A 25,124-nucleotide genomic window follows, 5' to 3' on the forward strand; every position below is an offset into this window, starting at 1 on the left:
CAGCCGTGACGTGGCGGGCGCATTCCGCAAGGAATCCAGTGAACCGGCTATAATGAAAGAGATGGGAGAAGACGGAGGAATGACCTGCTGCCAAGGCTGGCAATGGTTATTCAAGGGTTAATGGCACTTTAATGACTTTTCAATGCGACTGGGGAGTTTATCACACTGGGGCTGGTTTTGGCATTAAAGAGAGATGGAAAGCGTGTGAACGTGTGATAAACTCCTTAGTCATGCGCAAAATGGAGGATGTTTTGGAATTCCTCCTGGACCGGAGGCTGAAATGGAGGGCATGTCCTGGAAAAGGAGGACAGCCGGTCACGCTGTCCTGGGCGCCACCTTGCCCCACTCACCCGATCCCGGCTCCCAGTTCCAAGACGTCCTTTCCTTCCATGCATGGCAAGAGCGCAAGGATCTCTGGCGTATCCTCCTGCGTCAGTGCTTCGGCCCCGGAGTCGAGCATCATTTCCTGGAGCGAACATTCCCGTGAGTGTTCCTCCCAGAATTGCTGCATCAAGAGGCGAGGCGAGGATCCTGGTGCTGAGAGTGGAGAAGGGATATGGAAAGGTGCACATTTTATCGCCATCACCATTGCGTGCCGTCTAGGCGTTTCCGAATTATGGCGACCCGAAGGCGCACCTATCATGGGGTTTTCTGTCTGGCACATGGTTCCAGGGATGAGGAGACCAGGAAAAGGATTGGGATGGCAATGCAAAAAAATTACATTGATTGCAGGAGGGTTGGTTCAATTAATAGATATGTGTGCAATGGATTAATTGACAGAAATATGAATATTGTATACAAAGACTGGGCTCCAGTTTTTGGAATTCTGTAAAAGAGGTTGGAAGAGTGAAATATAAATGTCACTTACCAGCAATCTTCTCTATTATTATTATTATTATTATTTTATAATTACTTTTTATTAAAATTATTTTATTACAATTATTATTATTTATAATTACTTTTTATTAAAATTATTTTATTAAATTTTTTAAAAATTATTATTATTTTATAATTACTTTTTAATTTTATTAAAATTATTATTATTTTATAATTACTTTTATTAAAATTATTTTAAATTATTACTATTTTATAATTACTTTTTATTAGAAATTATTGTATTAAAATTATTATTATTATTATTATTATTTATTACATTTATATTATATTATATGGCGCTATATAAATAAATGTAATAATAATAATAATAATAATAATAATTTTAATAAAATTACAAAGGAGAAAAATAATATAATAATACACTCCTATTTGTTGACATTGCCAAGAGAGTGAGACTTGCCTATGGTCACCCAGTGGGTTTCTATGGCTGAGCAGAGACTCGAACCCAGGTCTCCGATGTGCCAACTACTTCACTTTTCTGCATCTCATAAAAATTTTTCTCTTCATTATTGCACAACAAGGAAGCCTCCTTTACACCTTTATTCACTTATATGGATTATTATTATTATTATTATTATTATTATTATTATTATTATTTGCAGACCGCGCTCCCCATCTGGAGACCTTTGGTTTGTAGATGGATGGAAAGCAAACTAATAATAGGAACAGAAAGTGAAAAAAGGGTGCAATCTTTTGAGTCGGGAGGTGACCCTTGGCCATAGAGTTGGCGGAGCAAAAGTCCAAAAACAAAAGCTGGAAAGGGTTGCCTTTCAATAAACACATATTAAACCAACACATAATACCTTGCCAACAAACCCTAAACCTATTAAAATACATACATATACACATATATATTTCCTGAATCCATTCGACTTTGTAATCCGGAATGAAAATTTTCATATAGGTGATTATTCTAGTCTTCTGATTATCCATCTGTTCTCTATAAGTATTACTTTAGAGAAGCCTAATAATAATAATAATAATAATAATAATACATTTATACTTCACTCTTCCCATCTCTTTTATTACAGAACTCCAAAACCGGACCCTAATCTCTGCTACAATATTCGTATTTTTCCTTATGCAACCTGGCTCTTAATTTATCCATTCCGCACACGTCTATTAATTTAAATTACTATTCTGCTATCAATTGAATTTTTATTCAATCGATAGCAAAGGTTATCGTATGCAATATTCATCTCCAATATTCAGTCCCATATAAATACTGTTTAATGTTTTAAAAGTGTCTTTCTTTGGACTGCAACACCCAGAATCCCTAAACTAGAAGGTTGCAAGCCAAAAGGGCACTAGGAGCCTTCAGTGCCAATGCCAGTCCCAACTCGCTGGGCATTTCTCGGCGCGGGTCCGGAGCCTTCCGTGTCAGTGTCGCAGCCGCCATGCCATCCTCCTCCTGGGCTCCTCATCCTTGTAACCCAGTGCCCCGATTCTGCCAGTCTCCCGGCAGCTCTACTCACCCTGCGCCATCGTCTCGCCTTGCTCCGTCCAAATGCTCCTTCCACTCCTTGCCTTGCTATTAATCATTAAGTGACCATCGTCCCTGATGATAAGAAGAGGGCTGGCAGGCAATTGGCAGGAGCCCTCCACCTCACCTCTGGTCTGAGGCATGGAAAAATGTATGAATCTAATGTTTAAGAGCTGGCGTGGTGTGGAGGTCTGAGCATTGGAGTATGGAGGCCAGGGTTCGAATGGCCACTCAGCCATAGAAACATGAAGCCGGAGTTAGTGCAGCTTTAGAAGGGCCAAATAGTTAACGCAGAATACTACTCCCTAGCTTTGCTGCCAACCAAAGGAGGAAAGATGGCACAGAAAGGTGCGGAAAGGCATTCTCTTTCTGCCAGGCAGCACATCTGCTTTGGATGTTTTGAAGAATTTGGGCTTTAAGGGCATATAGGCCACATTCCCACTCACAAATAAAAACCATTTTGCGATCCGAATTGATGGATTGGTTCGGAAAGCGCGGTTCACGCTACATTTGCCCCGATGGCATTTTCTCGCTGCAAAATAAAATAACCCAACTGTGGTTCACGTTGATGAATGAATCGATTCAAAATGGCCAGCCGAAGGGCACGTTTAAATTGATTCCGATCCGCATCTGGTTCATACACTTGCGCGGAATCGGTTTATCCAAAAAGACGCGGGAAAAAATCAGCGTCAAAAAGATACGGGTTAAATGGGTCTGGCACATGGTCCTGATTCAGTTTAAGTGCGAACCACGGTCATTCAAACCGATTCGTGATTCGGTTTAAAAGGTAGTAAGAATGAGGCCATAGACCCTTATCCTACTCACCAGCTCTTGCTCCATCTGACCAGTTCCTGTTTCCAAACCTTAAAAAGAGTTTGAATAGAAGGAAATATTCCAATGATTCAGAGGCGATAGCAACAGGAGGGTAGCATTTCAGCGGCCAGATATCAGAGTATTTCTGTTTTTGGGAGGGTTAAAGAGAGTTGAGAAACAGTGCGCCAAGTGTGTCAAATGTTGGCACGAATACGTGGAACGACATTTAAAATTTATGACTAGAGCTCATTCCTTTCTTGGTCAAACTTTTTCCGCAGCCCCTCGTAGTTACGGATTTGCAGAGTTACAAAACGCAGATTGCGATGTCGGATCGCGGCCAATGTTCCTCAATAGGATACCAGCGCATACTGATTCCCCAAAGTGAGTAATACCTCTTACAACCGAGAAGGCGATGCTTTGCAAGCAGAGGAAGCATGTGCCAGGGATACCAAGATGGTGAAGAAACGTTGCACTGCGGGGGACCAAAGACGATCATGATAAGGAGACCTAACCAAACCTACCTTCCCAGAAAACCTTCATCGCGTGGGCCATCCAAGTCCCATCTCCACCCGGCATTATTTACTCCAGGCTTGGTTAGATAACCTCTTGCAAGTCTTCAGGCCAGCTTTGTGCACAGCCAAGCTGAATGTAAGTGGTGGAAAAAACCCTTTTCGGGAAGGTTTTTCTTGGGGAAGTTTCCAAACCGAAGCTTGTCGGAGAAGATTGCAAACAAGTCTAACAAGGTCGGATAGCCGTAGGTTTGGAAGCTCCTTGTGAAAACAGCCAGTTTGCCAGGAAGCAGGTACTAGGAAAGGGAGGTTTGTCGTTGTTTAACAGCAAGTCAACTTTGACTTATAGTAACTTTACGCATTGGAGACTTCTGAGCAACAGCTGTACTCAGGTCTTGCAAACTCAGGGCAGTGCTGGCTTCACCTGTAATGCTGTCTGCCTCTTTTCCTACAGCCTTCCACCTTACCAAGCATCGTGGTTTTTGTAAAGCCGAAGGCTTCCATGGCCGGGATCCATAGTTTTTTGTGGGGTTTTCGGACTATGTGGCCATGTTCTAGAAGAGTTTATTCCTGACGTTTCACCAGCATCGGTGGCTTGCATGGAAGAGAATGCTGGCATGGAAGGGAGTTGGATATATATGGTGAAACGTCAGGAATAAACTCTTCTAGAGCATGGTTTTTCGGGCTCTGTGGCCATGTTTTGGAAGAGTATTCCTGACGTTTCGCCAAAATCTGCGGCTCCAAAGATGCCAGCCACAGATGCTGGCGAAACATCAGGAGCAAACAGAGCGATGGCAGTTCAAGCCGCGTCAAACTGCATTGTTTCTGCAGCGTAGATGCAGCCCAAAACGCAAACCAATGTACTCCAGAGTGCAAGGAAAGAAAAGAGATCCCTCTAAACATTAGCAAGAACTTGCAGTAAGAGCTGTTTGACAGGTGAACTGATTAAACTGGAAGTTGGTGGGCTCTTCTTCTTTAAAGGTTTTTAAACAGAGGTTGGATGAACATCTTTCGGGAATGCTTGGAGTGCGCATTCCTGCATGGCAGAATGGGTTCGGAGAGAGGGCCCTTTGGGGTCCCTTCCAACTCTAAAAGGTTCGTTCGACGCAAGAAGGAGATGCTCTTAAAACAGTGATGGCAAACCTATGGCACACGTGCCAGAGGTGGCACTCTGTGGGCGCATGTGCCGTCGCCCCAGCACAGAGTTTGCCAGAGTTTGTTACTGGAAAGCCAGAGGGACATGGCACTTTGCAATAAATAAGTGGGTTTTGGGTTGCAGTTTGGGCACTCGGCCTCTAAAATGGTTCACCAATGCTGTCTTAAAACATGTACTCTCATCATTCCCAGCTTTGCACATCCCTGAGCGATCTGATCTGCTGTTCTGGCATCCGCAGATCTCCTCTCTCGTTCCGCCATGTGCACTTCTTCACAGCTCCAAGCGGCCATGGGTTTTATACCAACCCGGCGTCCCTTTGCCCTTTCGGAAAGGCTATTTTGGTAGTTTTGCTTACCTCCAGGGAGAGAAGATGGGCTGGAATGCGCAACTTTGGGAAGGGAGTTGCAATGGAGTAAAAGCATCCTTCTCGCGAGATAAAACTGCCGAGGGATGTTTTCATTTATGACCCTTGCCTCCCTGCCATCAACTGTGGGATGCGTTCCTTCTTCCCATAATCTCACCATTAGAGAGTCATGTTCCCTCTTTTAGCTGTGTTTATCTATAGCAGTGATGCATTATGCGTGGAATTGTTAAAAAAGATCGCTCTGCCGTTAATAATAATAATACTAATGATGTTTATTTAAAATATTTTGAATCATCGGACGTGATTTCGGGGCCGTGTGTAACATATGGCGAGACGTCACAAGATAAAAACAAGAACCTCATGCGCATGATGCTTAGTAATATAGTTGAACATGCCAAAATATAGCTGAACATGCCAAATAGCTACAAGAATACACTTGTCAATACGATTATAAAAGGAAAAATGCAGTTCATGAGATGCAATGAACCTTTTCCTCTGTTCTGCTAAAGAGTTGCATGAGTTCCCCAAACTTGCTCTATCTATAATTCTGAATGCATTAAAAGATAGTGGGTCCTTGTTATCCACTGGATCCTTGTTATTCAGTGGGGTTTCGTTCCAGGACCCCAAAATCCGAGGATGCTCAAGTCCCATTAAATACAATGCCATAGTACCATCGTGTGTCCCTTATACAAAATGGCAAAATCAAGGTTTGCTTCTTGGAACGTATATATTTTGGGTCTATTTGCAATCCATGGGCGGTTGTGGATAAAAGATCCATGGGTACAGAGGTCCGACTGTATTGCATTTATAACCTAAAGTATACTGTACATAAATATATATATCCCTTCCAGAAGGGCAAGGCAGCATATGTAGTTTATCCCCTCTTTCCCCATTTTATACCCACTACAACTCTGTGAGGTAGTCTCAGATGAAAGGGAGCGACTGGCCGCAAACCTTTTGTAAGTAGATTTACATAAATGGGAATTAGAATTGGGCCGTTCCATAACATCAAAATAATGGGCTGCTATTACATTACTATGGAGTTTATCACACTGGGGCTGATTTTGGCCCTAAAGAGAGATTAAAGCACTTTGAAAGGATTGCACAAATAAAGCGAAAATGGTAACTGCGCGAATGATGATCACACGCAATTGCGCAAATAAAGCAATGTCGGAAATGCATCGTCGCTGAAATCCCAAAAGTAAAAAGATGTGCTTTAACGCTTCTTTGTGACCACTTTAATGGCGGGTTTTGCGTGACGTCGTGTGAAATCATTTCGTGCAATTACGTGATTTTTCCAAGATGTAAACTCCTATGTAAAGCTATATAAGATACACCCTGATAGAGGATCCTGGCTCTCATTATTTAACATGGATCCCTTATTCGCTCTGAGAATTTCCAATGAGAGACACAGAAGACCCTCACCTCTTTCTCCTTCGAACCTCATAACCCCGGTGATTTTGGGGAATGTGAGCCTGGTCTGACACTAAGCAGCACTGGTTCAAAGATAGAAAACAATATATTTGCAATGCATGGCAAGAATAGGAGAATCCGCACACAGCAGCCACCTTCATGCCATTCTTCTCAAGCAAATAAAGCGACCCAGGTCCTAAACACTGTTCCCTTCCAAGACTTGGACAAGCCTACTTCATCACTCTGTCCATTAGACCCCTTTGGAGAGAAACCTGGGAGCCTTGGCACTGAAATCCCCACAAACCCAGTGTCAGCAATGGCTCACGGCGGTGCAGAGGAGGAAAGTGTGCAGTTTCTTACTCCGTTGCCCAGTTCGCCTCTTCCTTGCGCTGCGAATTCCCACGGAAAATGGCCCGGCGTGGATGCTGGGCCATGCAACTCTCGCTGCTCCTCTTCCATAACACTCCGGAGAGGTCCAGAAGAAAGGACAGGGTTCGCCGCGGTTCCGGATTCACCGCCAGGTTCCTTCTCCTTGCTCCGAGGCACGCAATAGGCTTCCAACTTTGTTACTCCTTGAGGCAATGGACGGTGACTGGAGGAATGGCTTCTCCCATCGGAACCAGGGGACTGCTTTCGGATTTTCTTCCCGACGGGGATGGGGGGCGGTGGGGCGGCTGGTGGGGACAATGGGCTTGCGGCCTCCGTCGACACTTGCACCTTGACGTTGGTCTTGAAGTGCTGGCGCCGGGCACCCACGTCTCTGTGCCGCACTCCGTCAGATGGCAGATTTGCAAAGCCCCGGGTTTGGCCGCATCTCCCAGATGCTGGCTCTGTGGGGTCCCACACATTGGGGTCTGCCATGGGTTCAAGTGGAGAGTCTGCGTCCTCCATAAACGGCAACACCAACGGAGCCGGCTTGTCGAAGTCCTTGGCATTGAGAGATGAATTCCAGAATTCTAGGTAGTGAGGAAACAAAACTGGAGTGAAGCGGATGGACTAGAGGAATAATACTGTCTGATGCATTGAACTACCTAGTACTTGAACTACCTTGGCTCAGTGCTAACTCTACGATGCTAGAAGTCCCAATTTGGTCTCAGATGTTACTCTGTTGTCAGTCAAAATGGTATGGAGGGATCTCGATGGCGCTCAGCTTTCCAGATGCTGAACCCCAACTGCTATCATCCCCAGGCAGTGCGGATGGTTCGACCAAGTGGTAGTTCAACAACGTCTGGATGGTCACAAGTTATGCGCCATTGTGTTACCATGACTGGGAAGACTTTCTCCCCATCCCAACGTCAAACATCAGACAGATTTAGGAAGCCAGTATGCGGGGAAATAGTCGGAGAAAGGACTGATCCAGACAGGGATTTTACCTCTAGATCAGCAATGATTTACTCACCAAGTCCCAGGTGTGCAATGGCCTCCAACTGCTGGCAAGATGAAGCCTCCCAAATGGGCCGCGGAAGACATAAAGGCAGGGGAAGGATGTCCCTTAGAGACCAAGAGAGACGATTTTGTCAAGAGGCAACCAAAAACTGATTTTCTATTACATGCATTTGATGCGGGACAAGTCACCAAACTTAGCGATCAAAAGTGTCCAATTCACACCCGAATATTAATAAATGGAATTTTAAAACATGAATATTTTTGAGCTATAAATATAATCTATTATATAATATAATATAATCTATAATGGTTTTTGGGATGGATGCACCTTGCTCCTCGTGGGAAAGAGTCCAAGGGTAGGAAGGTGCTTTCTTGCTTAGCATTATTGACATTGACCAGGAGGGATTAGTCCAAGGTTTTGGACCCAGATCTTTCTCAGCCGGACCTTGAGAGGCCAGAGATGAGCTTCTCAATGGAGAAAACAAGCACCAAACTATGGTCTTTTCCTGGAAAGAAAGTCAGGTTCCAGTCCTCATGGTCCGACAAATCCTCTTTTTGCATGGGAAGCATGTGCTTCTTGAAAGGACAATTTGAGCAGCTAACTCATGTATGTATATATAAGGCTCAGTTAGAATTAAGTGTTATCTCTCAGTGCCAGAGATGAGCCCTTGGGGGTTAGGCATGGCTCTTTCCATAGATGTCACAACAGACAACTATACAACTATACATAACAAGTCACTTACGGGGCTGAGCAATAGGAGGCGATGAGATGCAAAAGGCTGGGGAAGGTGAGTTCGGAGCCCTCCAGAAAGACCACTGCAAGGAAAATAAAGACGGACAACAGGTGAATGAGTAGCTGACAAACTCCATTCTGCCTTGCAAACGGATGGGCATCGACAAAGATGCCCATCCAACCTCTGTTTTAAAAACTTGCTTCTGTCGATTTTGTAGGCTCACTGGATGTTAACTTTCAGACAGCTTGCCAGTATTTGCTGTCCTATTTGCTCAGATATCAAGCAAGACTAAAATATGACGAGAAAGGTTTTAAAAACCAAACCTTGGCACTCAAAGTGGTGCCAACCCGGATTATTTCTGCAGTGTGGACACATCCTTCAAGGGCTGGTCCCACACTCGACCCACTGGCTGTATGGCATGCAAAAGGATTTAGGATTTGGCAGGACCACTTTCTAGACTTCACATCGGATGGCCGTGCAAACCTTTAAGAGATGCCATGAAGCCCAAAGGATTCAAGTGACAGGGAAAGAGATGCCACCTAAACATTAGGGAGAACCTCCTGATAGTAAGAGATGTTTGAAAGTGGAATAATACGCTCCATCAGAGAGCAGCGGAGTCTGCTTCTTTTGCAAGTTTTTAAACAGAGGTTGGATGGCCATCCGTCGGAGATGCTTAGATTGTGTATTCCTGCAAGGTAGAGGTTGGATTGGATAGCCTTTGGGAACCTTTCCAACTCTATGATTCTCTACGCTCCGCAGGTGCGCCACTCTTGCAAAGCGCAACCTCTCCAGGGAGTTTAATGCAAAGGCAGTGAGCCTATTTGTTTCTATGTGGGTTTCTTATTTCCTTCCCTATCTTCCTTAGCAATGCAAACCCACCTACCTGCCCGCTCCTGGCGCAAGCGATAAGTCGTGACAAACGCTGGTGATGAGTTGTCTGGCAGACGCAGACTGAGGACTTGACATTGCCGCGTGTTGGATCTCCGCACCAGAAACGTCTAGGAGAAGGAAGGGAGAAGAAACACAATAGTGGGTTTTTACCACTACTAGGGGTGCATCTACACTGTCAAAATAATGCATTTTGATGCCACTTTAAGTGCTGTCGCTCCATTCTAGGGAATCCTGGGGTACATTTGCAAGGTCTCGAGGCTGCATCTGTACTGCAGAAATAATCCAGTTTGACACCACTTTAATGTTGCAGTGCGCCTTCAATTGTTTCCGACTGACGGAGACTCTTGTCCAGAAGACAAGGCCAGATCTCTCACATAACGACAATCCCCACAATTTCATAGCGTTGAACCATGGCAGCTAAAGCGGTGTCAAACTGGATTATTTCTGCAGTGCGGATGCAGCCCACAAAGGCACCCTACAGAATAGGTTACATCCCATCTTAATACACACACACAACACACACGTGCACGTGCACACACACACACAACATATATATATATATATATACACACACACAACATACACACACAAAACATACACACACATATATAAAATAATCCAATTAAACCCATAAAACCTTTTAAAACATACACCATTTAAAATATACAACGTTCAAAATAACCCAAACCCACCCAGCCATCATCCCTGATAAAACCAGGCCTGTATGGTTTTAAAAAGCTCGTCTTTTCGTTTGCTGGTGAAAAAGGCATATTGCCATCGTTTTAATCCTTGAATCTCAGTTTGGGGAAAAGGTCGGGGAAAATTACAAGGCGATATATAGCAAGCATGGCCATAAAAACGGCCCGTCCAGCCATAAACAAATACTGGAAGAGTTGCATCACTGCAGAGTCCCACTTTGCGTAAGAAAACCCTATACAATTTATGGGGTTCCTATAAGTTCATTGAAGGCGCACATATGCATACACTGAATTTCAATGCGTCTTGGATGAAAAAGGCTGCTGTTCTTCCATTTGAAGAGCAAGAAAGACCTGTAGTAGTTTGCACAGGCAAACGCCATTATCTTTTCCGTTATTGCCCCATCCCTATTATAGTTCACCCCTGATGCCAACTTGCCAAGTGCGCCCCTCATACCCCGGGTGGTTCCCGCTGCAAAATGTGGAGGGCAGTGGCCGAATTGATGCCCAGCTGGAGCCAAACCGGTTGGGTCAGCCGCAGCCGGCCCACGAGGCTTATCTTCCGGGGCGATGATGGTACCCCACTCCGAGGGTTGGCATAGGGCTCGGGATAGTCATAGATGGGGTTGCGGGTCATCCTGAAAGCGAGAAGAAAAACCCTGTTATTCCTTAAGTCCGGTAAAGTGAGAACAAAGGGACACAGTTGGTAGAAAACCTAAGACACATATCTTGTTGCTCATTTACACTCGGCCTTGTATATCCGCGGATGCTTCATCGACCAATTCAAGGATCCACAGCTTGAAAACATTCAGTATATACATACATATACATACATGCATATACATATTCCAAAAAGCAAACCTTGATTTTGCCATGTTATATAAGGGACACCATTTTAGTATCTATTGTATTGAATGGGACTTGAGTATCCATGGATTTTGGTATCCACAAGGGATCCTGGAACCAAACTCCAGTGGATACCAAGGACCCACTATATGTTCCAAAAAGCAAACTTTGATCTTGCCATTTTATAATAAGGGACACCATTTTACTATCCATAAATGTAATGATACTAAGGCCCCCCTATATATAGCGGAAATTGCCGATATAAAGCAATTTATTAGTCTAAATCAATGAGAGGCCAGGACCCAACAGTTAGAAAGATTATCCTTGCGGAGGAGATGCATGTTGCAAGGGATGATGATAATAATAGCAGGGCTTGCCAACAGTTTTTGCAACCGCAAACCATGCTTTTTTCCAAAGAGGCGTTGGGAGGAGAGGTTGCGTGTGCCACTCTTCTGCAGAGGCACCTCTGGAAAGAACATGAGCTGTTACAAAACATACAGCGGGGGCGGCAAGGAGAGAAGGCGAGAGTGTGAATCATGCGCAAGATGGCACCAACCCACAGAGAGAGATGCCTGCAATCTGGAGAAAGGAAAGAGGAGGAAGAGAGTGTGCAGTTTGCAAGAGATTGGAAGCCAGAGAGGAAGCCAGAAAAGAAGTCTAACCTAGGGATGGGCAGCTGGGAAAGACATCATCATCATCATCATCATCATCATCATCATCATCATCATCATCATCATCATCATCATCATCATCTTTCCCAGCTTTCACAGCTGCCCATCCCTAGGTTAGCATATATATACTGGGCCCTTGGTATCCGCTGGGGTTTGGTTGCAGGACCCTCTGTGGAGCTCAACATCCATGGATGCTTAAGTCCCATTCAATACAATGGATAATAAAACAGTGACCCCCTATATAAAATGGCAAAATCATGGTTTGCCTTTTGGAATATATAGTGGGCCCTTGGTATCCAGGATCATAAAATCACAGAGGATGCTCTGTTGGTACCAAAACCCATGGATGCTCAAGTCCCATTATATACAATGGATAATAAAATGTTGACCCCGATATATCATAACCATCATTATTATTGCCTTCCGGTAATTTCCATGGAGTCTTTGAGATGGAAGGGGACCCCAAGGGTCATCTACTCCAACCCCATTCTGCCATGCAGGAATACACTCTTGAAAGATGCCTATCCAACCTCCGGTTAAAGACCTCCGAAGGAGGAGGCTCCACCGCCCTTAAAGGCAGAGTATTCCAACATTGAATAGCAATTACAGTAAAGAAATTCTACCTAATATTTTGGTGAATGATCTTTTCTTGGTATTTGAATCCACTGGTTGGCATTCTAGGTCCTGGAGCGCCTCCGTCTTGTACCTGGCACCCCTTCGGATGGTGAAAGATAGCTGTCATGCTACCTCTTTAGGGTGCCTATGCGCTGCAGAAATAGTCCAGTGCGGCACAACCTCAAGTGCTGACTTATGGAGACCCTTATGGCAAACCTATAACAGGGTTTTCTTGGCCAGTTTCCTCGGAGGGGGTTTGCCATTGCCATCCTCTGAGGCTGAGTGTGCCTTGCCCATGATGAGTTTCCCTGGCTGAGACAGGGTTTGAACCCTGGTCTCCAGTTTCATGGGAGTTGATCACACTGGGGCTGATCTTGGTATTAAAGAGAGATTAAAGTGCATTTAAAGTATCCCGCAAACGGAGAGGGAATGGCGAATAAGTGCGCGAATGGTTACATGTCATTGTGCAAATGAAGTGATATCAGAAATGCATCGTTGCTGGTTCGACAGCTTGCAAAACTACAAATCCGAGAACCCCATAGCAATCATAGCAGCGTCAACATGCATTGCGCAGAGTGCGCCTACCTGGCAGGTTTGTTGTGAAGATGAAACCAGAGCCTCCTCGACGTGTCATCCGTATAGAAAGTGGCCACTCCAAGGAATTGGGAGATGAGCAATGTTGGCTTCCAGTTAGGAAAGGTTGACTCAGACCAGAAAGGATTGAAAGGCCCATAAGGTGGGGCTGGGATGACTTCAGCCCCTATGATGCAAAAATCACATGCGGACTCACATGAGGGAAAGTGCTTTTGAAAGGAGGAAGGAAAAAAGAGGAAGACGGAAAAGAAGTCTGACTCGTTTCCAATAGTCTGGGCAGAGAAAGCAAACTGTTTTGCATCATGTTTCTCCAATACTCACATTAGACCCATTTAAGTTCTAATGCTTAAAGATGCTAATGCACATCTTTGTACTTTCGGGATTCCAGCGACAATGCATTTCCGATATTGCGATAATCCTTTGCGCCATTACTCCCCATTTCCGCTTTGTTTGCAGGATGCTTGAAATACATCCTGCAAACAAATGCTTTAATCTCTCTTTAATGCCAAAATTAGCCCCGGTGTGATAAACTTGATAGCCATTGTATTTAATGGGACTTGAGAGCATCCATGGATTTTGGTATCCATAGAGAATTAAATAGCCCACTATGCAGGCTTCCTTGATGTGTTGGACTATAACCCTCATCATCCCCCATCAATATAGAGACAAAGGGCATTTTGCTTTGGTGCACCTGGAGGGTGCTTTCTCTGAGCCAGGCCAAAACTCTCTGTATTGATCGGGGATGATGGGAATCACAGTCCAAAATTTAAAGTCACTTTTCAAGAAGTTGGCATCCAAAGAGAGGGAACACCTTGGTCACCCAATTCCTTTAAAGTCTTCAGATTTAATGGATGGGTTCGAATGAAAGGGTTTGTGATTAAACAGAACAACAAGGCTACTCTTTCTTTGCCCAAAATTATAGGGCTGAGAGGAAAAAGTGAGTCAGCCCAAGACATTCGGATGCTTCTCCTTCCCAAATGGACAGACGTTATATCCCTATAATATCATTATATATATATATGTGTGTGTGTGTGTGTGTGTGTGTGTGTGCGCACATATATATGTGGATGTAAATACACACACACAATATATATATATATATATATATATATATATATATATACACACACAGACATACACACAGAGACATTATATATATGTATGTGTGTATGTCTCTGTGTGTATATCTATTGTATGTATGTGTGTATATATATATATATTCAATACCCCTTTTCCTCTCCACAGATGTACATGTGTTGGTTCTCACATCAAGGCAAGCAATCTGGACCACACACACACACACACACACACACAAAACACTTTTGTCTCTAACCATTGGACCACGCTGCCTTCCTAGGCACAGCTAGGCTTCCCCACAGCTTGCAAACAAGGAAACCCAGCTAGCTTTAAAAAAGCAATAAAGGCACCATCTGCAGGCAACCATTTAGCAAATAAAAGACAAGGAAGAAGAAGAGAGAGGAGAGTTTCTCTCTATTTTCCCCATGCCCTCTTTCCTAGGCTGGCACCCCAAAGAAGCAGTGCCAACCCTTGGCAGTGCCAACCCACTCAGCCCCAGGCAATGGAATTAAGCAAAGAAAAGGCAAGAGTGGGTGAGTTTCTCTCCATTTCCCCATTCCCCCTTTCCTGGCCGGCACCCCAAAGAAGCCCCCTTGGCAGTGCCAACCACTCAGCTCCAGGCAATGGAATTAAGCAAAGAAAAGACAAGAGTGGGTGAGTTTCTCTCCATTTCCCCATTCCCCCTTTCCTGGCCGGCACCCCAAAGAAGCCCCCTTGGCAGTGCCAACCACTCAGCTCCAGGCAATGGAATTAAGCAAAGAAAAGACAAGAGTGGGTGAGTTTCTCTCCATTTCCCCATTCCCCCTTTCCTGGCCGGCACCCCAAAGAAGCCCCCTTGGCAGTGCCAACCACTCAGCTCCAGGCAAAGGTATTTAGCAAATAAAAGACTGAAGAGAAAGTAAGTTTCTTTCAATTTCCACATGCCCCTCCTTAGGCTGGCACCCCAAAAGATCCCCTTGGCAGTGCCAAAAGACTGAAAAGATAGTGAGTTTCTCTCCATTTCCCCATGCCCTCTTTCCTAGGCTGGCACCCCCAAAAAGCCCCTTAGTAAGTTTCTCGCCATTTCTCCATGTCCACCTTCTTTAGGCTGGCACTCTAAAGAACCCCCCCTTGGCAGAGACAAAGCTCCAGGCAATGGAGCTGAGCAATTAAAAAGACAAGGAAGAAGAAGGGGGAGAGAGTGGAGTTTCCATCTCCCCATGTCCCCCAGTTTGGCATCCCAAAGAAGCCCCCCTTGGCAGTGCCAACCACTCACCTCCTCTTCTCTCCAGCCTCTATCTCTGTGCCTGGTGCTCCTGCTTCCCAATGCCCTCCCTTCCTCTGCCATCCATCCATGTGATTTCCCTCTGTTTGTGGCACCCACTTCTAAGCTGTCTAAGCACGCCTGGGCTGGCATCCAAAGCCTGGGCGAGGCCCGGGCATGCGGGGTGGGCACCTGGACTCAAGAGCAAGTCTCTTTTTTTGGGCTTCCAAGGGTTGCAAAACCTCAAGGATGATGACCTCAGGGAGAACAAACAGCCCAGGATTGTCAAACATGCCCTCCTGGCGCTTGGAGAGGCACGAGAGGGGGCAACCGCCAAAGCTGAGACGGCAAGGGAGTCTCTGAGGAAGGTTAAGAATTAATTAAGAGGAGGAAAAATAGGATGGATTAGCAATACACCGATCCAGACTGTGGTTCAAAAACAAAAGAGAATGGATTTGCAATACTGGACTGTAACTGTTTAAACAAAATTAGAATGCGTTTGCAATACACAATCCGGACCGTGGGAACAAAACACAATAACCTAGAACCCTTACAGTACACAGATCTGGATCAAAGTGGAAGGTATTTGCAACACGCAGATCTGGAACGTATTTGCAATACATGACCTGGACTATAGGTTTGTTAAAAATGCACACAGATATGGAGTATAATCCACAACTCCTTCCTGAACAAAGATACTTAAGCCTGGATGAGAATGACAGCAGCTCTGAATGCTCCCCTGCAAACTGGGGATCAAGTATTGTGTATTATATTGTTGTCGTGTGCCTTCAAGTTGTTTCGGACTTAAGGCAACCCTAAGGTGACCCTATCATGGGCTTTTCGGAGGCTGTGTGACTTGCCAAAAGTGGGTTTTCACGGCCGAGCGGGGATTTGAACCCATAGGCATAGTCCAACGCTCAAACCACAATGCCATAATGGCTCCTATATTGACAGGTCTTGGTTTATACCTCCCAGATGTTTTGGACTATACTGTCCCGCCATCTAATCTATTTGTTAGGGATGGGATTCGGGGCTAAGGGCATATAAATCAGCGCTTCTCTGTATTAAAATATCGTGTACCACAGCATTCCCGTCCTTCCTACTCAGAGATAATGGGAGTTGTAGTCCAACGCATCTTCTGTTCCGCAGAACATTATGGGGCAGCAACGACTTTCACATGCCGCCTCCCCACAAAGTCAGCCTTCTCCTCTATATTTGGAGACTGTAAGGATTGGATTGAAAAAGGCAAGAACAGAAGTATAGCGGTGGGATTTCACTTCTTTTTAATCTGACCAGTTACTTGACCCGTTCCAGTAAAAAGAACTGCCCGCAACCACCGAATCCTTACTGACACGCATTTCCTCCTTCAAAGCAGATGAAAAAGACACACTGGCCAAGAACAATCCAAACTTGAACAGGAACAAACGGTGTGCCTTTCGTTGACTCCACAGGAGGCTGCTAACATCTGGAGGTAATGGCAAAACTATTCAGCCTGGCAAGCGCTTCTCCGTTTGGCTCCTGGGACATGGCCTCCAATCTGTTACAACAGGGCCCTTCCGTTTCCAAAATGGATCACGGCTGCGCTGGTCCCAGGAGAAGCAGGGAGAACCAAAGTCCGTGGCCTCTCCGTCGTGTGGGTTGCTAGGCCTTGTGTACCGAATACTTGCCCTTCTGGAGTTGGGACACGTAGATTTTGGTCTTGGTGCCGTCCTCCTTGCGGAGCCAAACTTCTCCAGTGCTGATTGCCGTGATCACTGCCCTGGGGAAAGAGAACAAGATTTGGGAGAAAGGAGGAAGACAAAAAGAGGGTAGCATGGATGGATGGATCTCAGAAAACGCCAGCTTTATCTATCGTGGCGCTGCCAGCCCCCAACCCCTTATCTCTCTTTGGACCTAATTCTGCTTGGCTGCAGAAATGGAAGTGATGGGAAGCAGTGCTGTAGTGTGTCCTAGTTAACTGTGTGTTCTGAGCCTGAGAGACTATGACATTCCCAGGTTACCCAGAGGGTTTCCATGGCTATGCAGGGATTCAAATCCTGGTTTCCCAAAGTCACAGTCCAATGCTCAAACCACTGCACCATGCTGGCTCTCTTTTCCCCTCCTTCCATGAATTTAGATGAATTCCAAGGGATGCTCCCTTTCAAATGAATGGAAGACAGCCCAATACGATGTGTGCAAGATTCTATCCTACTCCAGTGTGGATATAGGGTGGCTTTCCTGTTCAGTTCAGACAGCCTCCCCAGTGCTCCCAGTTACCCCCTGCCCTTTAGCACTCACTGGATGGGTGCTTCTTCCCCAACGCATAAGGTGATGCTCTGCCCTTTGACGAAGGTTTCACCTTCATAGTGGAGGTAGCCATCTTCGCAGTGCGCAGAGAACAGGGTTGGAGATGGCAGCTTCTCAGTCTTCACTGGGCCTGGAAGAAGAGTGATAGGAAAGGGGGAACAGAGGGTCCCTAACAGGTAGCTGCCTATGCTGGCTAGGGCTAATGGGACATATAGTCCAACAGCATCTGGAAGGCCCCATGATTCTATCCCTGGTCCACAGGAATGAGGCCTAAGACGCTTTCCTCAATCTAGTGTCCACCTGACTGCCTCTCTCAATGAAAGGAAGACATCTTGAGAACACCAGGTTGGGGAAACCTATGCCAAGGTAGGGCAGACCCATTAACAGGTCCCTACTCTGACCTCCACCTCTTCTTGGAGCCATAATTCAGCCAGGTCCCTGCACCCTTCCAGATGCCAGGTCACAGTCATAAGTCTCTAAGGATTGGCTCAAGATCTCTTACTCGTACCCACATATCCCACAGAGGACTCTTACCTTCTAGTTTCCGCTTCGGGGGAGACACGGCAGCTTTAGCCTGGAAAGAAAGAATAACTGTTACGATAGCCATATCTAAGACTACAAAGACCAGCTTTCTAGGGCTCACCAGCTCCCACTTCCCAGAGCCCTTCAGAGTCCTGGCTCCCTCCCACCTTGATAGAAGGAAGCCTCTTTTTGGACCCTTACCTTTTTGATGGCTGTCCAGTCCTCCATGATGTCCATATCGTGCAACATGTAGACAATGTACGGCCGTGAGGAAGGCGAGTTAAGAGATCACTTCATATTTGGTAGGCTACACTTTGAATATCCAGGTTATTTGAAGGACTGTATGCTCAATTTTTATTTGTTGTGTTGCTGTTTCCATTTGTTTTAACCGGTTTCAGGTTTTCTGGCTGTTTACAGGTTGCATCTCCCTTATCCAAAATGTTTGAGACTGGAAGTGTTTTGGATTTCAGAGTTTTTCAGACCTTGGAATATCTGCATATATATAAAATGAGATACCTTGGAGATGGGACCCAATTGTAAACATGAATTTCATTAATGTTTTGTATACACATAGCCTAAAGTTAATTTTATACTCAATGTTTTTAATAATTTTGTGCCTGAAACAGAGTATACACTGAACCATCGGTAAGCAAAAGTGTCTCTAGCTCAGTCTCCCATTTGGACAATTTTGGAGTATTTGGGGATTTGGAATTCCGGATAAGGGAGATTCAACCCTGTAATTGCTTTTCAGCTTTGTACGTTGTTAATTCACGGCTACGTTGTTTTGAACTGTTGTAAGCTGCCTGGAGTGTCAAACTAGGGGGGGGAATCAGAATTTGAATAAATATCATCACCATCACCATCCCTTTGAACTGTGGGCTTTGCTTCATCTCAGAACTGGGAAAAGCCCCTCTTTTGCACAACTGGTCCCACAAGGGTTGGCTGTGACCATGCAAAAGAGAAATATCTCCCAGCTCTATAAGAGACACAACTCCAGAGAACAGGACCTGGGACAATGGATGCAAGCTGCAGGAAAAGAGATTCCAGCTCAACATTAGGAAGGACGTCCTGAGAGTAAAGGCTGTTCAACAGTGGAACACACTCCTTCCTCGGAGTGTAGTGGAGTCTCCTTCCTTAGAGGTCTTTAAACAGAGGCTGGATGGCCATCTGTCCCAGGGGGTGCTTTGACTGAGAGTTCCTGCATGGCAGAATAAAGGGGTTGGACTGGATGGCCCTTGAGGTCTCTTCCAACTCTACAATTCTATGACTCTAATTTTTATCCTACAGGAGAAACTGTGAAAGGTGCCCTGCCCAGTTCACTACTAGTGAGCCCTATGGCAAGCTCCCAGGAAAAAGCCCACACAAAAGGATATCTGACACCAGCGGTGGCTTCTTCCTCTTGCCAGGCCGGAGAGGGTCCCATTCCTTGGCGCTGTGCTTTGGCCGAAGCTTGTTATCCCACCATTCTAGAGGAGAAAGGAACAGAGAAAACCCGTCAGTCTTTCCTTCCCAGTACTGCTTACACTCACTGGCAGCAGTTTTCCAGGCTCTCAGGAATAGGAGGGTCATAGCCTTTTAAAATCCTGGGACCAGAGATCTAGCTATGGAAGGCCAGAAGCAAAATGTGGGCACTGGCCCCCAGTAGGAATTCTAGCCTCCCTCAATAAAATTTTCCTTCAGTCCCTTAAATCTCTAGCATTGCATAGAATGGAAACTGTTCACACCTAGAACCTATATTTCTAGGTTCCAGCTTTACGCCTATCTTTGCTGTGTGTTGCTTTCCCTTGGTAAACCCTTTTCTGTATTTCTTTGGCTTAAGTCTTAAGTTACCACAATGCTATAAATTTGGGGAATGAAGGAAAAAATCATTTGGGAGGGCAGAATTCTTATTCTTATTTGGGATGGAGCAACGCCCTCATTTAACTACCCAGCTCCCCCATATCTACAGTGTCCCCTTTGAACTCACGGGGGATCCTTTGCAGACCCCCCCTGGCGAGTTTGAATTTTTGTGCATATTCAAGCCCATAGGCTTGAATGGGGTGAGTGCATGAGGGGCGTGTGCCACGGACACGTGCCGCATTAAGATTAATAGCAGTTGCCCCTCCACAAATTTCCAAGTCCACAGACTTGGAGGGGCAACTGGATATCCCGCTGTAGGAATTTAGTATGACTTTTCTGTTTAGAAGAACACACTCTACCACTGAGCTCAGTCTTATGCAAAATGACAACATTGATCCACATAGCTGTGTACTGATCCTGTGACTAGGGCTTCAGACAGCCCTGCTTAGAGATTTGGGGGGGATTGAATCCTGGGCTTCCTAAACTCCAAACAGGTGCTTGACCTGATGCAGAAGCAACAGGCGTATGGCAGAGCACTTCCACACTGACCTGAAGTGAGGCCAACGCTGTGCCTGTCTTCCTCCAAGCGCTGGATCCGTTCCAGAAGACGTTCCTGGAGGCTGTCAAACAGCAGCAGCTTCTCGCTCTGGGTGCGGAGCAGAACCATAATCAATAAAACATGCCTTTGCCCCTATTGTATACAAAACACAGTGTAACACAATACATAAAACCAATGCACGGTATCGGTTCTGTCCATAGATGGTAGTCTGGACTATACCAGCGAAGTCGGCTTAAAGACACTTGTCTTCAATGTGCATCTAAAACCAAGACTTGTTGGAGTATGGTTAGCATCAGAGGAATGGATCTTCCGCAGAGCACAACGGTGGCAACTATGGAAGACTAGGATGTTGCATTAGAATGCCAGGAGGTCTTGGAGGTCTGCACCCCTCCAACAGGTTTTAAAAACAACAGGTAGTGAGTAGAAGACACTTCTTGTTCCAAAAAAGCCCCCTCCTGTGTGTTGTCAAATGTTGACTTGTGAAAGAGGCAATCTGAAATGGGCTGCGTTTGCTAATTAAAGCGACAGGAGCTCTTGAATTGACAGGTAAGGATGCCGGCCAGCAAGAAAACACCATTCAAACTGCTTGCGGAAGAATGTAAATACAAGTTGCTAATTACTGTTTGCTAAGGAAAGCTGGCGCTGCAAATTCAAACATGTAATTGCAGTCCGTAAATTCAGAGCTGATTCATGGGTTCTATACTAAGACAGAGGACTGGGCCACAGACACAAGACACAGTCACATCATCTTCATTTGCAGTGGAAAGACTGGATTATACAATCCCAATCCAATCAATATATAGAGATTGAACAGGGAGAGGGGAATACCTGGCTTGGGAATAGCACCGGAACTTGGAAAAGTTCCTTTTCGGGTACTACGACACAACTGGTTGTACTCCATAAAATTAGATGTGTAGACTATGCTCTAGATGTAGCATAGTCTACCCATACTATACCACAGCATTCAACTCTAGTCATGACTTGTAATGTGGGAGTCCAACCCAGGTTCGGAAGCCTGGCTAACTGGACCCATGTGCATTTTCACGCACTGCTCCATCTCTCAGGAAAGGAAGGTGAGACGCTTTCTCTGTCTTCCAAGCCGGGTAAGAAGTTGAGTAAAGCTAACCTCCAAGTGCTGCTGTGCTCCCTGCACCTCGCACTGATGTTTATGGTGGATCACCTCCAGGCAGAAACCTCGGTAAATCCCTGCGGAAAGGCAAAACATTGGAGACTGCAGTGGGAGCCTCTGAGGTTTATTTAGTATTCGTTTCATTTCTAGTCTTAAACAAAAAGGCCCTTACCAGCCACTTCAATCCGAATCTGCAACTGGTTCTGCAGGACCCCCAAAGGGTTGAGGTATTCGACTGCTTTGCCCGACATCACATCCTCCAGCTTGGCCTTCATTTGGCTCAGACGCTCCTTGAAAAGCCTGCGACAAAACAGAAGATGCTCTTGATACTTCACCCTCTCCTATCATAAGCATGAGCTGTATAGAGTGTTGTGGTGTTGTGGTTTGAGTGCTGGACTGCAACTCTGGCTTCGAATCCCCGTTTGGACATGGAAACCCATTGGACGACCCTGGGCAAGCCATGCGCTCTCAGAGAAAAGCCAGACTGAAATCCCAACTCAACCACAAAGCACATCAGGTGATTGTTTTTGTGGGTTTTTCAGGCTATGTGGCCATGTTCCAGAAGGGTTTATTCCTGACATTTTGCCTGCATCTGTGGGTGGCATCTTCAGAGGATGCTGGCATGGAAGAGATACACTATGTGACCCTTGGTTGAGAGCAAGGGTCACACAGTGTATAAACCCCATTCACTTCCATGCCAGCATTCTCTGAAGATGTCAGCCACAGATGCTGGCGAAACGTCAGGAATAAACTCTTCTAAAACATGGCCTCATAGCCCGAAAAACCCACAAAAAAACCTATGGATGCCAGCCATGAAAGCCTTCGACTTCACATCAGGTGACTTTGGACCAAATCTCATATATATATATATATATCCACCTAACCTACCTCGCAAGATTGTTGTGGGGATAAAATAAGGGGATGGGAAGGAGACCCATGTATACCGCTTTAGGAGAGAAAGGACAAAGAGGTTGGCGACTCACGTTTCTTTAAGCTGAGAAAACTGCTTCTCCAAGTGCAGCATCTCTTCCAGGCATTCCAGCCGACGGCGCTCATAGTCTTCCTCATCCATCTCTGTAAAGAAAGACAGGATATTTTACAAGATCTGGGCAACAGATACATAGATGCAAGACAATAACGGTCTGCGCAAGGAGCCAGTATGGTGTCGTGGTTTGAGTGTTGGACTATGATTCCGGAGACCAGGGTTCGAATCTCAGCTCAGCCATGGAAAGCCACTGGGTGGCCTTGGGCAAGTCACATCCTCTCAGCCTCAGAGGAAGGCAAGAAGAAACATCCTCCGAACAAATCTTGCCAAGTGAACCCTATTATAGGTTCACCTTAGAGTTGCCATAAGTCGGAAACGACCTGAAGGCATACAACACACACATCATTCAAAGGGAACTTGAGACTAACTGAAACATAGAGGAGGTAGGCATGGCATGGCACTTAAAGTGGATTCAAAGTGCTATACTTGCAGTGTGAAAGGCAGGGCAAGAGGCCACCACCCATGGGTTCCCAAAGGAGAAATATGTGATCTATGGGATATGTGTATGTAGTTACCTGAGCTCTCCTCTTCCGATTCGGACTGGCTGCCGCTGCGGTCATCCTCGCTCTCGTCTTCCCCGTTCATCTCGGCCGCTGAGTCTCCTTCGGCCTCCATCTCCTTTGGAAGGGGCTGGACAGGCATTGGGCTCTATTGGGATAATAAGGTCACCCGGCTTAGGAGAAACAAAGACAGAAAATGTCCCATTTGGAGAAAGGCAAGAGAACAGGACACAGAGCAATGGAGGCAAGCAACAGGAAAAGAGATTCCACCTCAACGTTAGGAGGAACCTCCTGAGAGTAAGGGCAGTTCGACAGTGGAACACACTCCTTCCTCGGAGGGTAGTGGAGTCTCCTTCCTTGGAGGTTTTTAAGCAGAGGCTGGATGGCCATCTGTCCCAGGGGGTGCTTTGAGTGTGAATTCCTGCATGGCAGAATAAAGGGGTTGGACTGGAGGGCCCTTGGGGTCTCTTCCAACTCTAGGATTCATATATACACAGTATGTATATGTTTGTATGGGTATTTTGTGTATGTGTATATGTGTGGGAACACACACACGTATGGCTGCATATGTGTGTGTGTGTATATATATATATATATGCTTGTATGGGTATATTCTGTATGCATATATGTATATGTGTGTATATATATGTGTATATGTGTGTGTATGTGCTCATATATGTATGCCTGTATATGTGTGTGTGTATGTGTCTTTCTGTGTGTGTATGTTGTGTGTGTGTACATATATGTTTGGATGGGCATACTGTGTTTGTATATATATGTGTGTGTATGTGTCCATACACACACATGTATGATTGCATATGTATTTGTTTGTGTGTCTATATATATGTGTGTGTGTGTGTGTTTGTATGGGTATATTGGGTATGCATATATGTGTGTGTGCATACTCAAACATATGGCTGTATGTATGTGTGTGTATGCACATGTATGTGTGTGTATATGTTGTGCAGCATGTTATATATATATATATATATATATATATATATATATATATATAAATATAGCTGTGGTTGTATGCATATTTGTAAATACAACATTAAAAACACTGGCATGGGCAACCTATGTCCCCCAGGTGCCATCCAACTGCACCCCCCGTCATCCCTACGAGGCTGAGGGATGATGGGAGCTGCAGTCCAACACAACCTGGAGGTTCCTGTTGCCCACCCACTTTGGAACAAAACCCTCCCTTGATTTTAATGGGAGAAACCAACTCTTTCTTAGCAATCCCTTGCAGGAAAGAAACTGCTGAGCCCTTGCAAGAGGGAAGAGGAAGTATCTAGGTCCCCCCCGCCCGAGTTGGAATGGTCTGGCCCAGCCCTCGCCAAGCGGGGAAATGGATAGGGCTGAAATGGGCGGGACCAACAGTCACCACGAAAAAGGGGGGGGTTTGGTGGGGAAACAGCGCAGACCCCTCATTACCTGGGGGAGGGGCCGAGGAGGGAGACGCAGGCGACGCTCAGACTCCTCTCTGCAATCGGAAGTCGCTCTCGCTTGGCCACGCCCACCGACGCTGGCCAATCAGAGCGGCCGGGCGTGGCCCAGGCCGCTCGAGTTCTCTATGGTGCGCGGCTTTCCTTCCCTCGCCTCTCTATGGTCCGCCGCGCTGCATTGTGGGAACCCGGAAGCGTTTCCATGGCAACCCAGTTCCCATTTTAAAAAAATAATTAATTTTAATTTATTTTTATTTATTAAAGCTGAGCCTTTTTATACCTTTTTTGTTTCATGACAAGCACTTATCTTGCTCAATAAAGAGAAATGGGTTTAAAATAAATAAAATAAAAATAAAAATCAATAAAAAATAAAATAAATAACGCTTAATAATAATAATAAAATAAATAA

At 45.4% G+C, this 25,124-nt stretch overlaps 3 protein-coding genes across 6 annotated transcripts in view; all 3 read right to left on the minus strand.

Annotated features, from left to right (window-relative positions):
* LOC149302097 (uncharacterized) overlaps nucleotides 1-2,382 on the minus strand; it is a 12,567-nt gene extending 10,185 nt beyond the window's left edge. Inside the window, exons 1-3 of the mRNA XM_089483613.1 lie at nucleotides 2,373-2,382; nucleotides 351-537; nucleotides 1-47 (exon numbers count right to left, since the gene is read on the minus strand). The exon at nucleotides 1-47 is cut by the window's left edge and continues 109 nt beyond it. Coding sequence (XP_089339739.1) covers nucleotides 1-47; nucleotides 351-537; nucleotides 2,373-2,382 — 244 coding nt within the window. The remainder of the gene's footprint in view (nucleotides 48-350; nucleotides 538-2,372) is intronic.
* A 3,057-nt stretch (nucleotides 2,383-5,439) lies between these two features.
* Nucleotides 5,440-16,573, minus strand: LOC149302098 (ras and Rab interactor 1-like). 4 transcript variants are annotated; one of them, XM_089483774.1, is made up of 6 exons: nucleotides 16,468-16,573; nucleotides 10,799-10,979; nucleotides 9,639-9,753; nucleotides 8,765-8,837; nucleotides 8,035-8,126; nucleotides 5,440-7,591 (listed from the first exon to the last, which is right to left on the minus strand). In XM_089483774.1, the coding sequence occupies exons 1-6, from the start codon at nucleotides 16,473-16,475 to the stop codon at nucleotides 6,957-6,959; spliced, it is 1,104 nt and encodes a 367-aa protein (XP_089339900.1). In that variant the 5' UTR covers nucleotides 16,476-16,573; the 3' UTR covers nucleotides 5,440-6,956. The 4 variants fall into 4 exon arrangements, with proteins under 4 accessions (XP_089339900.1, XP_089339901.1, XP_089339903.1 ...); XM_089483775.1 differs by lacking the exon at nucleotides 16,468-16,573 and adding an exon at nucleotides 15,400-15,463; XM_089483777.1 differs by lacking the exon at nucleotides 16,468-16,573 and adding an exon at nucleotides 13,059-13,244.
* An 80-nt stretch (nucleotides 16,574-16,653) lies between these two features.
* On the minus strand, nucleotides 16,654-24,784 carry LOC149302099 (breast cancer metastasis-suppressor 1 homolog). Its single transcript, XM_089483778.1, has 11 exons — nucleotides 24,705-24,784; nucleotides 23,283-23,415; nucleotides 22,706-22,796; nucleotides 21,895-22,022; nucleotides 21,720-21,799; nucleotides 20,584-20,680; nucleotides 19,569-19,661; nucleotides 18,397-18,461; nucleotides 18,208-18,247; nucleotides 17,665-17,803; nucleotides 16,654-17,146 (listed from the first exon to the last, which is right to left on the minus strand). The coding sequence occupies exons 2-11, from the start codon at nucleotides 23,407-23,409 to the stop codon at nucleotides 17,029-17,031; spliced, it is 978 nt and encodes a 325-aa protein (XP_089339904.1). The 5' UTR covers nucleotides 23,410-23,415; nucleotides 24,705-24,784; the 3' UTR covers nucleotides 16,654-17,028.
* Nucleotides 24,785-25,124: the final 340 nt, after the last annotated feature.

This window comes from Sceloporus occidentalis, unplaced genomic scaffold, assembly GCF_023333645.1.
Source record: "Sceloporus occidentalis isolate IW3139 unplaced genomic scaffold, rSceOcc1.0.p SCAF_20, whole genome shotgun sequence".
Taxonomy (NCBI): domain Eukaryota; kingdom Metazoa; phylum Chordata; class Lepidosauria; order Squamata; family Phrynosomatidae; genus Sceloporus; species Sceloporus occidentalis.